We start from the raw sequence: 19,426 nt of genomic DNA on the forward strand, positions 1-19,426 counted from the left end.
ATATTTTTGTTACAAATAAAAGTTTGAAGTATTGCAACAGAGTTTCTGTAAAGTTAGAACTTGTATATAAGTTCCAAAAACCTTGAGGGAAAAAACGTTCAGCAATATTATTCTGATATTGGCATATGTGTCACTAGCACAAGACTGTTTTTTACAAACATAAAAGCACCTAAACCTTGTCATTGAAAACTTTCAGGTCCCAAGAAGTGAAAATTCTGAAGAGTGCTATCATCTGCTTTGCTATCTGAAAGGTACTGGCTTTGCTGCACTTTAAAAGTTTAATTATATTTTATTGATCAAACAAACTGAAACAAATTGTAAGAAGAGTACTGCCCTATTTGAGAAGCAGAATAAAAATACTATCTTTGCAGATAGGCTTTCAAAGAATCAAAAAGTTACTTTAATAATTTATACTTTAAGAGGATTGACAGGATTGAGATCAAAGATTAAAAAAATTATTTGTAAAACATTAGGTCTGACTCTGATTATTGATGTGATAAATTATTGAGTGCCTGTATAAAATCTCTTTACATTTACACTTAAAACAGAAAAACCTTGAAGAACTGGTTTTAAACAGTTAAACAGCACATATTTAGGGCTTGAATTTGTCTTGTCCTTCAACAGAAACATTGGTAGAGCGCATAATCAGTATCTATTTGCCCTAATCACAGGTCAGCCAGAACTGCAGAAAGCATTCTCTGCTATCAACTTGAAACCAGAAGCAACTTCTAAAACTTTAAATTCTGTGCATGAAATATCGGCCCAATATGCAACTGGAACCAGATTTCTTAGGTCCAGGCCTCTTCTGCTGTTACAGCTTGCTTGTGTACTACCAAGGCGGAAACAAATCACAAAAGTTCATTCCCCTTGATTCCAGGACACTATTTGTTTAAACTTTTATTTAACCTCATTTGACAGCATCAGATCTAGAATAATGCAATAAAGATCCATCTGGTCATACCTACCTCATCCCCACAGCACAGTTAAATACTAGGCCATGCCTTGGATTGTATCTACAATTGTAGGCTCAAGTCCCCTTCCTCTATTATCCCAACAGAACCACCACAGTTTGACATGCTTCGGTCTCTCTGCAATCTTCCCCATCAGGAAAAGCAAGATCGTGGAAAAACTACCACTTGAATTTCTGCAGCCTTCCAAACTATGCAATGCTTTAATACATTCCATTCCTCCATTTCAATAGCATATGGGAAACTGATGATTTTATAGTTCTGCTGTAGGTGTAAGCAGTAAAACACCTTAATCTCTGTAAAATTCCATGTTGTTAAATACAACATTATGAGTTAAGTAGTCACTGTTCAAGACTTAAGCTATTTGGGAAATTCTGGAAGCTAACGGCTGAAAAAACATAAGGGCAAAGGGGAGAGCAGTTCAACCTTCTAAAAGTGGACAAGCAATATTCGTATGTCTTAAGACGCATCATGTGTGGTCTCTACAGAAAGCAGCTCATGAAATCAGCAGAAGGCAAAAGGTGATTTAATACTATTATATTAATAATTCCAAACTGAGCAACAGCATTTAACTATCAGGCTGACTAAACACAAAGGGGAAACAACTCTAATGTGCTAAGGGCCCTTGGCATCCTGAGGAGCCATAAATGGCAATTGCTGAACTTACTTGTCCCAACCTAATCAGGAAGGACTTAAGAGCAGAGTACATCTCCCATATAGCAGTGTCCTCAGCCTACGAAGTAATCCATCAATAGTGCATTCTTACTGCTATCAAAGGGAAAACTCAATCTTAAATATTAAGATAGAGAACTGGGGATGGAACACAACAAAGGGAAAAACTGAGGGGGTTGGGTACAAAACACCCTGGGGTTGTGCTGGAGGGGCTACCAGAACCCCAGACAGACACTAAGTATTAAAAACTGAAGTAAAAGCTTGTTAAACAGAGTGATAACGCAAACAACAAATCACTCCCTCTGACGACTGGGATTAGAGATTCCTAGGGGTATAAGAGAACCTAGTGATCCCAGGAAAAAGAAACAGTATGATGATTTTAGCTGTAATTTCCTGTTTTCAGTCCTTTAAATAAAAGTTTCACTTTAAGTCTTGCTATCTAAACGCATAAGTAATTTAATAAATGTCGACTTGCTGTACTGTTAAGCCCATCTGGTGCTGGAAGACAGCATGAAGAAAGGAGAAACCAAAAAACTTCAGTTGCTACCTTCACAAAAACAGCCAATCCAAATGAAGTCATTTGAGCAGGTGCCTCTGAAGAACCTATAACCTGGAGTGTGTTTAGGGAAGCCACAGGCTCAGGAGTGTTTCCTGCCAAACTAGAGAGAATCAGTGCCAAGTGCTTTGAGATTTGGTAAACGATTCCCTCTAGCAGGTACAAACCAGCACCTCTCTGTGAGGGGCAGATGGCCAAGATATATTCCACAGCTCCAAAACAGCCCTGAATAGGAATGGGAAAGATTTTGTAAACCAGTATCTGATACTGTTCAACACTATACTTCCAGTTCACCTTCATACGTAATAAATTGGCTTTGTTAAAGAGAATGACTTCTTATCACCATGTAATTGTTATTTACAAAATAACGGAAGACGGTACATTAATTACTCCAGTAAACTTGTTTGTAAAAGAACACTCCACCTCTCATAGGATAAAAATTATCTCATGAGCGGGCTTCTGGATAAAAGTGGACGGTCTTCCTGAGAACTCAAGACTTTCTGGGTGTAGTATTTGTTCTATACTTCCTCAAAACTACCCATCTTGAGATGATTCCCCAGGAGGCATTTTGTGAAATTGAGAAACTGGTGAAACAGGAGTTACTTTTTAAAAATAAATTAATAAATTCCAAACTTACAGATTAGAATCCTCAAAATACACAGCCATTTTCAGTGCCAGACACAGCAGAAAAATATATAACCAGTCATACAATTGTAATGTAACCTAAAGAAATAAAAATCCTGAATAAACGTTACACAAACTTTAATACTCTCTCTCCTCCTGCTCCTGCCAAAGTAAATGTCAACCAAATTATTTTAGCAAGTAAGATTCAACTAAAACTCATAAGCTCTGTAGTGTGAATGGACTGGTACAAAACCACTCATAAAGCTTGTTTCAGGTACTATAGTGGATTTAACTTATTCAGTACTATAATAAATAGTTAGGTATTTACATAATTGCATAAAAAGTTAAGAAAAATTGTACTGGGTAATATGGTTCAGCATCCTTTCTCTAACAGCAGTAGCGGGAGATGCTGCTAGAAGACGGTGGTGGACGAGAAGCTCAATATGAGCCGGCAATGTGCTCTTGTGGCCCAGAAGGCCAACCGCATCCTGGGCTGCATCAAGAGGAGCGTGGCCAGCAGGTCAAGGGAGGTGATTCTCCCCCTCTACTCTGCCCTCGTGAGACCTCACTTGGAGTATTGCGTCCAGTTCTGGAGTCCCCAACATAAGAAGGACATGGACCAGTTGGAGAGGGTCCAGAGGAGGGCCACGAAGATGATAAGAGGGCTGGAGCACCTTTCCTATGAGGACAGGCTGAAAGAGTTGGGGCTCTTCAGCCTGGAGAAGAGGAGGCTCCGGGGTGACCTTATAGCGGTCTTCCAGTACCTCAAGGGGGCCTACAAGAAAGATGGGGAGAGGCTGTTCAGGAGGGCCAGTTGTGATAGGACAAGGGGTAATGGTTTTAAAATAGAGGGAGGTAGATTCAGGTTGGATATTAGGAAAAAATTTTTTACCATGAGAGTTGTAGAACACTGGAACAGGTTGCCCAGAGAGGTGGTGGATGCTCCATCCCTGGAGACGTTCAAGGCCCGGTTGGATGAGGCCCTGAGCAACCTGATCTAGTTGGAGATGTCCCTGTTCCTTGCAGGGGGGTTGGACTAGATGACCTTTGAAGGTCCCTTCCAGCCCTAACGATTCTATGATTCTATGATTCTATAAGATTATTCAAAAAAAAAAAAAGCATGCAGTCATAACTACGTGACAGTACACAGCCTAGGACTCTCCTAAGTTAGAGGATTTTACCTTTCCCTCTACTAGGTCAGGATGGAATTCTTTTCCTATTAATTTTTCAAGTAATTTTTTTAACCTGCAACATCCTAAACCAAAGAGTTCCACAACTTAACTACTCACTTGGCAAAAAAAAACCCACAACCCTTTTCAACCCTTTTTGCTTGTTTTGAACCTTTACCTTTTAATTTCATTTGATATTCCTAATTCTTGTAAAGGAAAAACCAGAAAAATAGCTCCATTCTATGGGGTCATATTGGTATAAATATTTTAATACAACAGAGCCAGAGAAGTAGTTGTACCCATGCAAAATCTATGTGTAAACCACGCCAAAATGTCTGATCCTATCTCCTGTGTTGATTCGAAGCTCTTATGCAAGTCGGTGGGATTTGAGGCAGGATGAAAAAATTCATCAAGGACGGAAAGAATTTCTCAAGAATCCTACTTAACTCTACTTATACAATTAGTATTTTTTGATGATAGTCATGAAAGAAAGACAAAACAAAGCCTTCACTTCTGTAAGAATTCTCAACCAGGTGGGTAAGCCTGGGAACCCACGCATAATTCATACTTTTTGGCAAAAAGAAAGAACTAATTTGAGAAGTGGTCTGACCAAAAATATATATAATCAGACAATCTAGTTTCTAAAATTCTAAATTTCTAAACAGCAGAAAGGTAGCTATCAATCATCCCTAAAGAGGTTTTTTATTATCTTTAGTGGTTTATCTCTATCAGAACCAAGCTGGTCACCAAGCAACATTAAGCACACATATGTGGAGACCTGGAAAATGGAAGGAGTTGCCACAAATCATGGAAGCATGAACATAAAAGCAGTGCATCTAGGAGAAGAGAATACTTGGTATTCAGATGGCAAGGAAGCCCTACAGCTTGATCAGAGAGGACAAAGAATGTAAACTCTGAAGGAACAGAAGCTGTTTTTTTCAGTAACTAAACTGTATATTACCTAATTTCTTTCAGAAGACATCAAAATCTCAATGTGCTAAAGAAACACGTTTTCCTTAACTTTGATGTTTAATTCCTTCTCTTCGAATAATTCCTCTTTAAGATTACTTCTGTGCAATTTCATGTGTATATCCTAAAAGAAGGGAGGATGCTGAAGTTAGTAAAAGAGAGGCACTGAAGGTCAAAGAATTTGAGAACTACATCCAGATCCTACCCTGTAATCCCAGTAATCTGCACTGTGACTGAACAGTGTGAGGAAAATGTAACAGAGGAGAGGATGAGAACTGAAATAGGTGCAGGTCTTAACAAGTCAAATGAGAATATACAGATTACAGTTATATTATTATTTTATTTTCATCGTAGTTTTCTCAAAACGTAAATACAATACAATGTAATAAGTATGTCCAAAGACATTGAGGAACACTCAAGAATAAACACAGAGTGACTGTAGAGAACTGGAAAAAATGTTCACTATTATTCATAATAGCACATGCCTCAATGCACTTTTGTGTTTGGTTACTCACTACAGGGTCAAATCAAAAACGATTGTTAGAGGGATCAGATGAGAACGAACTAACAGGGCAAGGACACCACTAAGAGTCCTTAAGAAAACAATAGAGGAGTTGTTATTTGGGGATTTATCCCCTACCTGTTTTCATGCAGGCTAGAAGAATGTGCTTTTTGGGCTAAGACCAAGATAAAAAGATACTAAACCATTATAGGACCTCAGGCTTAAATACAAGAAGTATAAGATTATGACAGTATGTCAGGCGAGACAGAGATGGAGAAGAACTGTTGTAAGAAAGTCAGAGATGATAAACATATGTGGAGGCACAGATGCCAGCGTCCTGAAACATAGTCCTTGCAGTAACAGAACACACTCTCAATCACATCCACACAAGGATTAAAAGGGATATCAAGTATAAGAGTTTGTCTGTATGCTTCTGTTATTTTCAAGCAGCTTCTTTTAAACAATGCAGACATTTTGACAATTTTTTTTAATGGAGAAACCATCTCTCTGACACTACAAAAGTCTTGTTAGTGACATGTCTGAACAGGTATCACAGTTGTCCACTACAAGCCTGATGGCCAGCAGGCTAGCTCAACACAAGGCCTCCTCTTAAGGAAGCAGGATGGGCATGTCAGCTGGAAAGGATATGCACAAAGAATACAGGAAATCATAAAGCATACCAGAAGGGTAGACTGAAGACCATATTTCAAAATGTCAGCACCTTCATCTGTGTATGTCCAGGATTGGAGGAAAAGTTGTCAAGATCAGGACATTGTGCCACATTCATTAATATCAAATTCGTGCATTTCCAGATCATTCACCATGACAAAGTTTATCCAGATCAGACATGATCATTTGATTTTGTCAAAACAGCTGTAGTTTATGCTAGTTGATTAAAGTCGCACTTCTATATTACTATGCAAGAACAGATGGTGGTACCTCATCTGGCACAACATTCAGTGTTGCAGGTACTTCCTTGAAAACAAATACCCTTTTGTTACCAGTAGAATGTCTTTGTACCAGTTCAACACTTTGCAACATTTGGCTGTGACTTATTTTATTTAACACTAGACACCGCAAAACTGGTTAAACCACAGACTAACACTCTTCGTATTATAAGCACTGAAAAAAAAAAAGTGTCAAACTGTCAATGAGTTACAGTAGAATTTGGACTTTGTATGCAGTAGACTCAGCAACATGAGGAGGCCAATAAATGCAATTCAAACTCATGGGAGAAGGAAAGACTAAAGTGAAGTTTATGAGGTTTTTCAAGAATTTTAAGAAATTAAAACATTACAACCTTAGTATGAGCAGCAGGATTGCCAAATAAACGTAATGAACAATCATTTCAACATATTGTGCAAAATATTACCTTTTACTTTTTCCCCCTTAAACGATCCTTGAAGATGCTGCTCACTGATCAATGACTTCCTCTTCCACAAGGATGTTCCAACATGTGTTGAGAGTTGGGGACATTAGTACCACCTCTAGAGCATGGAGTTTGCCTACAGGGATAATGTAAGTCAGCTTTATTGCAATATTGAATGGTTCTCTAAGGTTTTCTTTTTATTGTTCTTATTTTGCATCCAATATTTCTTACCAGAAATCTCTTTGTACAATAGACTTTTTAAACGAATCTGGTAGAGAATGAATCTCCACAGAATGATGATCTAAATTTTACCCTTCTTTGCAGGTACCAAGAAATTTAAGCCATTCAGTTCCCAGATACAAACTTATTCTGAGGCTGGGCAACACGTTTTGATAGGCCCTGAAGGCCAGAACTGCCTTCCAGAATTAGGAAGACCTTTCAAAAAAGGCTCTTCCACTACATTCAGAAAACAGAAGCAAGGTAGTATGGTGAAAACAAAACCTGAATTCTCCAAATACGTCTGGGAGCAAGTAGTAGGGTCATGCTCTCAGTTCAATTGGAGCAAAACCTTTGAAAATGATGCCTGAAGAAATGGCTTCATTTTCTTCATAAATAATCATAGTTTGAACACATCTACATTTAGAGAAATTACTGCTTGAAGAAACAACATCAGTTCTGGCACTTAGAGGTGATACTGCTAAAAGCATAACTCAGATTCTGTAGTGGTGCAGAATCAGTAAGATTAATAAAAAGAAAACCTTAGAAATACACAAAAAATATTGAACAGAAGCTGCCCTACCTTTCACAGAAAGGCAGCCTCCAAGCTCTCAGGTGGTACTGAAGTTACCATTCCAACACATGTTGGGACATCTTGTAAAACAGGAAGTCTAATCATGGACCTATTAAAGAAAGAACAACAATATGGTTTAACATTCTGCCAAAACACTTACTGGTTATGTTTATTTGGCAACACTGCTGCTGATACTAAGATGGGAATGTATTCCCACCTTTTTTGAAAAGGAAATAATAAATGTAAATAACATATAATTGTCTTATAATATTGTAATATTAGCAATTGATTAAGTTGGAATATAAAACCAGATTCTCTATTGAACATGTACAATAAACTCCAATGCCAACATAAGAAACTAAATTATCAGAACTATGGACATTGTTAAGAAAATTAGGAGCAGTGCACACCTCTAATCTAAACAAAATATCTAGGAAACTGCTTGTTTTATACTAATGAAAAAAAACCAACTCTGCACTATATTACAGAGCTATTCCAGCTGTCAGAATGTAGATACATCTCTACACATGCCACATCTCTGCAGGTGACATACCAAAGTTTATAAGAACTAGAGAAAGTCAACATATTTGGGATGCATAGTAACTTGCAATTTGGATTATACAATACCTAACATGACTTTTTTTCCTGAGAAAAAGCAACTAGAATCACAAAAACCACCACTCCAGGTCCAGTTCAAGTGGACTAAGCATGTTGTTAGGACAATGCATGACTGCAAAATGCTATGCTTAAGAACAGGTACATGTTAGAACTATCTCGAAACAAAATCATGAGTTATGTCCACAGATATTGAAGGAGGTCATCCCGACAGAAAGATGCTGGTGGAAAAACTGATATTAAAGGGAATATTTCATTTTGAAGCCAAATCAACTCACAAAGTTAAAAGTCAACAATACAAACGATTAAGTCACATCAACAAAAACTGCAGTGAAAACAAAAATTATGTTCACAGGCAATCTGAGAGCTCAGAATTTCAGAACTCACAACAACTGTAATCTAAGCAGCTATAAAACCTCTCTAAAGTAAACCAACCAGAGAAATAAGTATACTTTTATGTTGGAACTGCTCTGTATATGAAAGAGCAATCATCAATAGTAGAGTTTCATCTCGTTCAAACACAAATACAACTGTTGACAAACAAACAGATGAAACAGGGATGACAGAATGACTCTATTATTAAACGAGTTACAAATGCTTTAAATACAGGCTCTGAAATCTACCGGCCTGGTTCCATGAAGGATATCCCAATCAGTTTTTAGATGGTTTAGCAACATAAAATGCCCTCTAGAGTATTCAAATTATTTATTCAAAATATATACATATGCATACAACTGAGCTGCCACTGTGATGGCACATAGCAGATTCAACATACTCCAGAATACACAATGAGCTGTTTCCTTATGTTTTAACACGCATTTTTGTAGCAGACATGCAATTCAAGCATGACTGAACAAAGAAAGAATGAAGGCAGAACTATGATCAATATTTCAGTAGACAGAATTAAAAAATATATTACATGTAAAATAATAAAAAGGTAAATGTATAAAATTAGTTGAGCCTAACCCTGTAATTGTTGCACTGACAGAGACAGTGGCTTAAATCTATCAAGCCAAGCTGCTCTGAAGTTGTTTTAAGGAGGACTGTAGGCCTTCTAACTACTGGACCAGGAGAATTTGGATTCATCAGCATATTTTTGAGCTTCTTAATAATTGGCCTGCTCCATTATGTCTTTTCTAGCCTAAAAATCTATTTGCATGAAGTAAGAGAATCCAGTACTAAATTTGTGATAGGAAACATTACAGAGTATGCTATGTTGCCAATGTAACAGACTTTTTCCAAAGGAAATTTATAAAAATGCTAGATAACAGACATAAATACAGTATTTCATAAAATCATGCTATGGAAAGATTTATTTCCTAATGCAGATGTAAAAATAATTTGGAATGAATGTGAAGTAAAAACATCATTGATGATTCTTCAATACATTTTCGGTATACATATTTAAGTAAAAATAATTTGCAAATACAAGATGAACAGTTAAAATGTATTCAATACGGCCAAACCAGTTCCACATTTCTTAGATTATCACATTTGTAATTATTCTATTCAGTCACTGCTCAGTAACAATAAAAACTGAAATAGAAAAATTGGGTGAAGAACACTGAAAGTGAAGAGAAAGAGAGAAAGAAACAATCTAAGTCAAAGAATACAGTATGTCAAACTTATGTTTCATTATTATTGCATTAAGACAGTTAATTTATGGTTGAAAACAACATATCTGTTCCCTTTTTCCATGGATTTACTTATTAGGCAATATAAGAAGAGCCACGCCCTTCACTGTGTCCTGCTACCTTTCACTAGTATTAAATGTAAAATATAATGCAGCCTAATTCTTATCTAGTCTCAGAAATAATGCTGTAATAAAGCAATTCCTGAGTCAAGGAGTTTCTATTTTCACAAGATGGTTACAAACCAGAGAAAACTGTCACACTTAAACAACCTGCTAAGTCACATGGTTTTATTCCTTAAAGCGTTGGCCCTTTCGGAAAACAGTGGAAACTCAAAATGTCAAAACTAGCTTCTAAAACCTAACTAATACAGCATTCTTACCCATAGCTTATGGGGTAAAATAGCTTATGAATGTAAAAAAAGTGAAACAACTACAAATTATTAAGGTTATCTTTCTTGTTTCTTTCCCATAAAACCACAGGAAAATGGTAGGATTTTTCAGCACTATTTATCTGCAAGGGTCTAATTGGCTTATCTTGCCCTTTAAAGACGTACTACCCATTTGACTCATAAACTTAAAGATCTAGCAAGTTTGAAGAGTTTGTATGCACACCAGCATGCACATGCGTGAAGAACATCAACCTCTGCCTCTCAGCTTCCCAAAACCAGAAACAAAAGCCTTACAACTCTTTGCATACGTTTCACTGTGCTGTCACGTAGAAGGATCAGGGTTTAAAGTTTTATGATCCTGAATGGAATAGCAAAAGAAATATGTTATTGCTAAGGAATACCCACTCTTGATTTTGCATCAAAGAAGAATTGGAAACAGTCACAGCCCTGTCTTCCTACATGAACAAATGGCAATGATTACCAGTTGAAGATGACTAGATACAAAAATCAGATAAGGAAGCATGTAGGAAGTGGATGAACATCTTTGCATGAATTACCTTTCAGTTACTTCTTCCATGTAAAAGGATCAATAATAATATTAGTAATTTAGATGTAAAATAAACTTTGGATGACAACACTGCCAAGCTACAACAGAGATAAGAATGAGCAATATATCAAGAAACGTTTTTCACTATAACTTTGAGGCATTTGGCTGGTGGTTACTGCCAAAGACTGAGTAGCATCTGCTCTCACTTTAGCAGTTTATATTCTGACTCTGGTGAATGGAAGCACAATCTCTGAAACAGCCTTTGGGGAACACTACTGAGTTGCTCGACAGAGCTCTTACTCAGAAAAGAGAGAAGGAGATTAATATTACAGAAAACTTGAAAGATCTAGTTTCTGAGAAAGGAGAGAAGAGCAGTTTCCTAATACTGTACATACCACAAATCTCTCTTAAAAATGTGCCCTAAACTAAAGCGATCATTAAATATGCATAGATTTAAAGATGGAAAATAAGGTTTGCTTAAGTCATGTTCTGGCAAAATAAGAAGAAACAATGTATTTTATCTCATTCGTCAATGAGTGTAACGAAAACAGAAGAATAAGGACTCGCATAACATACTTTTGGTTTTTTCCTAAAGGAAAGAAAAGGTCACAGCCTTCTTTGCTTAGTCCTGGTGTGTCTAGGCACAGCAACATATGGTAAGACTGAGTTTTGTCATAAGCTTACAATGTCGTTATTTTAAGTGCCCAGTAGCACAAACTACTAAATTTGTGTGTGGTCCTATGCAATCAACAAATCTGGCCACACACAGTGAAAAACAAGCTTCTAAAAGTTCAAAATCAGCTGAAGGAATTCTCTCCTCAAGAGCCATAGATCCCAGATAGTAGCCACTAGTGAACCCCACAGCCACTTTCAAAACTATAAAAGGCTTCATGTAAAGCCAAAATAAAGCTCTAAAAGTGGCTGCAGGAGATCACTAGGAGTGGCCGCTCTTTTGGATTCGCTGCTTTTGAGAAGTAAATCCCTGCAGCTGCTTTTAAAAGCTTTGAAAGTTTCATTTCAATTATCAAAGCCAATAAAGCTTCAAAAACAGCCATAGGGATTTGTTCCTCAGAGGAGCAAACCCCAAAAGGCAGTGATGAATAGTGTGATGGGTTCTGTGGCTCTTAAAGTATGTACAGATTCCTGTAAGTCCTACACTTGTAATTACAGCTCCATGTTGTGCAGCAATTGTTACACCCAGACAGTTCATTAAGGCTTATATGGCAAATTCATTACTGATTTCCCATTCTTTTTAAGAGGTTTATGTCTGTTTCCTTTTTGTTTTCTTACGCCTGTATAAACAGGTGAGCATCCCTCAGAGCAGATTCTCAAACAAATTTCAGTAAAACCTTGCTGGCTTGCAAGGTGGTGGTAAGCCATCTCACAAAATGTTGCAAATATGCTTTCCCAGAATGCACCACATAATGCCATAATCACATCATCGCAACATAACTATAGCATGCAAAATAATTCATTTTTCTGAATGAGAACTTAGAAGGGCACTAATTAAAATACAAGAGTGAAGCTTGACAATAAGTCAATGAAGAACTTTGCCTGCAACTGCAATATAAAAAGGCTGCCATTAATTCAATGAACATAAACACAAATGACACTTCAGAAGTAACCGTAAGACTTAAAAACATAACCGTACCAATTTGTAACAATATTTTTGTCTTAACTTTAAAATTAAGAGAACTAAATCCCTAAAAATTTTACAAATTTAACCAGTGATGTAAGAATAGTTCTAAAAGTATCTTTACACCCCTAAACAATTAGAGCTTAGTATCTTAAGACACTGATAGCTCTGAAAATATTACCAAAATTATGTCGAAAAAGATACACTTAGGTACTAGAACATATATAGTATATTAATGAAATAAGTCATATAAATTACACTCAGAGAACACTTACTAACCTTGAAACATCACTAATTTTGAATAGTTATTTTTCTGCTGAAGTTTTTAACTTCCATTTTCAAACAGCAAAATAAATACATACATCTTTTTGCCAGGATAAATAAATACATTTTTCTGAAAAAATGCTGTAAGAAAAATCACTATGAACTTAAATAGATGCAGGTGTTAAGAACTGAATAACTGGTTTGTATGGGGAAAGAAAATCTTGACAGGTAACTTCAACATTCTGTTAAATCTTATTCACAGGTGTCCTCTGTGACCTGTACTACTTACTTTATCTCTCTGTTTCAGTCTTCCCATGTGTAAAACATGAAGGAGGATTGTGAGAAATAATTAATGTTTGCAAAGAGCTTTGAGATCCTTGGATGTAAAAAACATGGGGAAAACATGAAGTATAAAAGTATCAGTATACTATTTTTTTCCAATTTGAGATAACTAAGTTACTTTTCTCACAAAAACCTTGAAAGTTTAGTAATACAGGATTATATAACAAAATGATTACAGAACAATCTTAAGTGCTAAGCATATTCTATTACTTGGAATCACATAACTTCAAAGGAAGCACCATCAAAGGAAAGGACATGCTTCTCACCCATTTCAAGTATGCGTTTATGTAGAGGTATAGCAGCAAGAAAGGGTTCATCTTTACAGGACTGTATCTGGGTTCCAACCAAGTCAGAGTTGGTAGCCATAATTCGGGCACTTTCTTCATTAAGATTAACACCAGCCATAGAGGTAACATCATTGATGTCGTCATCATCTCTATAATGAAAAAAAACAAACCAAAACAAAAATAATTCTGCATGTGATATTTTCATTTTGTATATTAGCTGCTTCTCCAAAATCATCATGCAACATGGCTAGTGACTGGGCCGACCTGAGGCACAACCACTAGGGTCTCCGTTTTCATAGAATGTATTCTAGATTCAGAAATAACTATTTCTCTGATCACATTAGAAAAACTTTAAAAGTAGGGCAATTTGCCTGTAACAGAAAGCATGACAGAGGTGTCTTTTCTTCATTTGAGAGTCAGTGACATCAGTGAAACCAGAATGGTCAGGAAACTAAATGCAATGATCACCACTAAAGACAGAGCAATTGGCTATCCTCTTTATGCTAAAATCTAGGAGTGAAACGATCAAATAAATAAAAATCCCACAGACATTAAAAGCAAAGACATGAATTTGGAATCCTGCACTGTTTCACAAGTTCCTGTCAAAACTGACATCAAATCATTTTCAACAACAGTCAGGAGAGATTCTTTGACCGCATTGAGTTGACAGGTAAGTTTGGGTTCCAAGTGTGGTTTGTTTGAACATGCCTTGGTATCTTCTCTGGCAACATACAAAAATCAGTTGAACATGTCAACTAGTTTTATAAAAACGAGCTGCATTTGAGAAGATGATAGCAGCACTTCCCCAGCCACTGTTCGCCCTGTGATACCCTTCCTAACAGCCTGAGGAAGTACTGACTAACAAATTTGAGGTTCCATACCTGTATCTCCCAAGCGCCTTTTACCTCCTACCTCTATGAGGTATGACTCATAACTGTGGAAACAACCATCTGTTTTTAGCACATTCTGTTTAGGAGCTATTACTGACACAAACACTGTATTTCAGCATATTCTAGGAGCGATTACACAATCTTTGAGAATATATATATATAAAGGAGAAGATCCACATACATCCAAGTCCAGACTCCTACTACATAATGAAAACAAATAAAAGCTTAATTTAAAAGATTTTATTTTTAAATTATTACATAGATGTCATCCTATGCACCCTAGAATATTTTCTGTCCCTTTGTAACAAGTTTAATACCTACAGTAAAAATCAAAAGTACGAGCAAGGTCTGAGAACAAAAGGAGAGAAATCTAGAAATCCATAATCTAGGTCCTCTCTGTCCTCCCACATTCTCCTTGATATCTGCACTAGAGTAGCCAATTTTGGTAGAAGACTTCTGTGGTTTGCTAGATACCGGTTTTGTTTTCTTTTGCAGGAAGAAGTTAAGAAGGGATTTTTGTTTGTATAAACCTGGAGAAACGTGCTCAACACTTGAGGCAGAAAACGGAAAATTTTACAATGACTGTCAGAAAAATGCTACACAAATAAGCTTTTATTATTTTCCACAAGTTCTAAGCACTTGATTTCTTCTCTTAGAATGAAATTCCTGAGGATAGTGTCACAAAATTATCTCCTGCCTTGATGGTTTTCATGCTGAGTCTAAAAGATTTTCCTTTTACCATTTCACACGGTATGTATGTGATACCCATATAGGAGGGTCACAAGAGCCACTATGAAGAAACGGGGCTCCTACGCTTCCAGCACATAGATGTGCAAACTACTCTTTGGCCTTGTCTAACCAGTTGTGAAACTGCCCACAAACATCACAGCTGATAAATGTAATTGGCCACATAACAACTAAAGGTGGCTTAAATATTCGGTGACAAGTTCAAAAGATTCTAAGTACAAATGAAAAACAGCAACTAAAACTGAAAAAGGGGAAAAACTGAAAATCTTGAAGGGTTAAAAAGCTCAACACTTGATATAGAATGAGCATCACCCAAGGTAATCTATCCAGGACTCTCAAGGCCCAAATCCAACAGGCCTTTAAACCATGGCAAAACTGAATTTATGTAAAGGTAGTTATCATAGCACAAACTTAAAACTACGTAAGATAATAGAAGCTACTGGAAAACAGACTTGAGCCCAGAATTTCAAAATAAAGCTAAAACCAACCAAACTACAAAACATTAACCAGCTTGTGCAGTTAAAAAACCAAAAAATCCAATACTGATTCTCAGCGGACCCTCACATCTCCACGAGTGCGAAGGCAGCGCTGCTGCACTGTGGGGTCCGGCAGTGCCTGGGTACTGCTGCCTGCTGAGGGGACCTGAGCACAAGGGCTCAAAGGATCTTGACAAAATACTTAGTGAGCAAGACACTTGTATGCTTTCTCTGCATACAGTCCCCATGATCTCACTTGCTTTGGTAAGCATTTATCACACAGTTACGCACAATCTGGCTAGCACTAAGTAACACAGTCTCAATCTCATATTTCCAGATCAGGTTGCTAGGACTGACGTACTTTCATCTCCTTCAAGCAACCATCCATACAAAAAATCAAGATAGCACTCTTGACTTCAAGAACACAATTTTTAAGAGAAGTTTATGCTTACTTCTGCTTTCACTTATTAGCTGAAAAAAGTACAATCAATCTTTTACCTTCCTTTTGCTTAGCATTTAACTATTCAAATTTTTATTTAGAGTACAGATCTGTGACCACATTATAAATAAACAAATTTTGTATGAAATACAAACAGAAAATTAAATTTCAGCACAAATCAGGATTCCCGTGAAATTATCAAAATCAATGCAATGCCTCTTACAAAGACCACCACTTGTAGCTCCTGGACAGAATCACTTCCTTCCATCTTACACTGGCAATCTACTACCTGTGAGTATATCTACATATTTTCTTAATGTTACATGGAAGATAGATATGAAATAGTTTAATCATAGTTGGGACTACAATTATTTTAGCAATTAAGTTAATCAAAGTCAAAAAGGATATATTGACTTTGAGGAACTTCATCACGAAAAAGAGCTTGGGTTTGGACTCCAAAACACTTATTTATAAAGAGGACTAGCATTTTTGCTAAAGAATTTCCTACAAAAGTCAACTTTCAAACCCACATGAGTTTTCAGAAGTCATTCCATGGAACAAAGATGCCATCCAGTGGTCATCCAGATTGATGACTGCTGTCTATCTTTCCCTTTTCATCCCAGCAGAGTATTTAAGAATTTAATGTTTCTTGGCGCAGATTGCTGTGCTCATACTAATTATACTGTTTCAGTAATTATTTCCGGTTTTTACTGAATTAAATCCTGAGCCTTATGGGATAAATCTAACATTCCAACATGCACACTATTTTTAAGAAGACAGCATGGGTTCTCAAACTCCTTCCAAATGCAAACTACACTTAAAGTAGTATGAGCCTTCAATTCTTCCTCCTGTATTCAACCTCTTGTATCACCTCTCCCTCTCTCTTCATCAAAAACACTCATGCAATTACAAAAAACCACCAACATATTTGAAAAGCAAGAAAAAGCAAAGTATTTGCACAGTTGTCCATAATGTGCTTCAAAGATTTTGTTTAAACTAAGACAAGCCATTATAAAAATCTGGTATTATTTTCTTTATGAACAAATCTTAACTACACGACTGCATATTGTTTTTCTCTCTCATGCAGTTTGTAAGATTTGAGCCAATGACATCCAAATCTGCAATACTGAATGTCTCCCAAATAAGCTATAAGAATACATAAAGCAAGTGGGACAACATTATACTATTGATTCCCCTCTCTCTCAAAAGGGACATTTCATGTCGTTAGGGCAAAACCCCTACATGTATGCAAGGCTCTGAGCAAGTCTATAAATTCCATGGATCACAAGATCAGAGATCAACAATACGCTGGATACAAACTGTTAGCACATTGAAGGAATAATTCCATCCGCTTCTTGCCTCATTTTACATGCAATGCCACTGAGTCTTACTCAATACAGTTAGGAAGTGGTAGGATAATACAAGAGCACAAATACGTATTTCCATCCTTGGAGATATGTAGAACTGGACAAGTCCCTGATCTAACCAAACCTGCTCCAAGTCAGAAGTTGGACTAGTTGACCTCCCAAGGTCCCTTCCAACTGAAATTATTCTGACTCAATATCCAGGGGAACAAATGTTTCCATCAGTTCTTTACATTGGCCACAATCTGAACTATTTGAGAGTCTGCTACTTTCACTGTCATTAGGGGTAGATAATGTTAGTGGGAACTGCAGTTATAAGCAAATATGCAGGCTCCTAGCAGGCTTCAGAGGGCCTTCTGCTTTATCTCTCCCAGCTACAGAAACCTCTAGCTGGACTGTTATGGTACAAATGTGAGTCTGGATCTCTACTGCAAACCAAACAAAAAAATTACAAAAAATGGAATTCAAATTTCCATCCTTAGGCAGTAACATAGCTGAAGTCAAATAAATACTACTGAAGCCTACAAATACTTGAGAAAAGATGGTGGGGAGGTAGGGGAAGGGCTCTTTACATTAGTGTTGGGTGATAGAACAAGAGGAAATGGGTATAAGCTTAGTCAGGGGAGATTAGATCAGGTTGGATGTTAGGAAGTATTTCTTCTCTGAAAGGGTTGTCAGCCACTGGAATAGGCTGCCCAGGGAGGTGGTTGAGTCCCCATCCCTGGATGTGTTTAAGAATAGGGTGGATGATCTACTTAGCGATATGGTTTAATGGGGATTAGGGACGGTTGGACTCGATGATCTCTAAGGTCTTTTCCAACCTAGAAATCTATGAATCTATGAATGAAATGGAGTTGTCTGTAGCTCTCACTGAAAAACTTAGCAAAACAACAATAAATTTTAGTATCAAAGAAGATGACAAAAAATTTCATCAATACAAGAACTTTACATTGCAGAAGTCTTGGGTTGAAAGCTCTGTGTCATAGAACAGCTACTATAATATCCAGAGAACTCATGTAAGCAGTCTTATAGTTCATTAATAAAAGCTGACATTAAAGGCTAAGCTGTAATTTGCAAAATCATTTTTTTTTAATTGCAACGTCTTTTATGTAATTCCTTCCCATATTTCCCACAGTTCACACTTCCAATTCTAGTGACCAACAGTTTGCTCACAAGAGTGAAAAGCTCAAGTTATTTTAAAGAAAGCAGAATATAAAATAATGAAACAAATATGCAATAATAAAACACTAAGGGCAAAATAAATTTATACATAACACAACTATTTTTCAAGATTCTTGCTTTGCTTTAGATGCCAGTTTGCCTTCTGGCTAAAAACACATTCTTCACACACGCTGGGAATGTTGAGGAAAACTAGTCAGCATTCAGAGGATTAATACAGATTTCCAGCTCTGTGCCTTTGGGCTTAATAGTCAGACATCTATTTGTCCTCAGGAGAGGTTAGGGGTTGAAATGCAAATACGCAAACAACTGAATTCTTTGTTAAGATATCAAGAAAAAGCTTGATCTTTGCTGCTGTTTAATAAATCCTTGCAATTTTATGGACTTATTTAAATGCAGCTTTGTGTCTTACTATTTTGAAGGAGAAAACAATGCAAGGAAACAAACACATTCATTCAGACTAAAATTTGTTCTCTAGAGGAAAAATGACATACACCCTTGACAGCTTATTTACCAAACTCACTAAAGATTTATTGATTTATCAATCAGTGCCTTGAGCATTTGCTTCTCCCCAAGGGAAAATTAACAATTCCAGCTAACCTAATATATTCTATGTATAAACTAAGTGAATGCAAGAATCAATCCTGGCACAGTTTACAACATCCAGTTAAAAAAATGCTGTCCCTTTTGGTGTATGTAAAATTGAAAGCTATACTAACGAAGAATAAATGCTCATGTTGCTTACAAACATAAAAAATACTTATTAAGACAGTACAATTGAACCCAACAGACATTTTAAATCATTTAAATACTCAGTGGGAGGCAAAAGCATTGAAAAATAAAAAATTGAATGATTTTGCTTCTAGATTAATACTAAGTACTACCCCTATTAGTTGCAATACTGACATGCCTCAAAGCAGAGATATTTCAAAGAGCTACAAATTCTCTTTTACTTCACCTGCAAAAGCATAAGCCTGGAAGTTAATTACTGGTTTGATG

General features: G+C 36.6%; 1 protein-coding gene across 1 annotated transcript in view; it reads right to left on the reverse strand.

The window, feature by feature from the left end:
- Positions 1-19,426, reverse strand: part of LOC147527758 (transcription initiation factor TFIID subunit 4-like) — a 148,482-nt gene that overhangs the window by 88,485 nt on the left and 40,571 nt on the right. Inside the window, exon 10 of the mRNA XM_086620763.1 lies at positions 13,312-13,481. Coding sequence (XP_086476889.1) covers positions 13,312-13,481 — 170 coding nt within the window. The remainder of the gene's footprint in view (positions 1-13,311; positions 13,482-19,426) is intronic.

The sequence above is a fragment of the Tauraco erythrolophus genome, chromosome 15 (assembly GCF_009769465.1).
Source record: "Tauraco erythrolophus isolate bTauEry1 chromosome 15, bTauEry1.pri, whole genome shotgun sequence".
Taxonomy (NCBI): Eukaryota; Metazoa; Chordata; class Aves; order Musophagiformes; family Musophagidae; genus Tauraco; species Tauraco erythrolophus.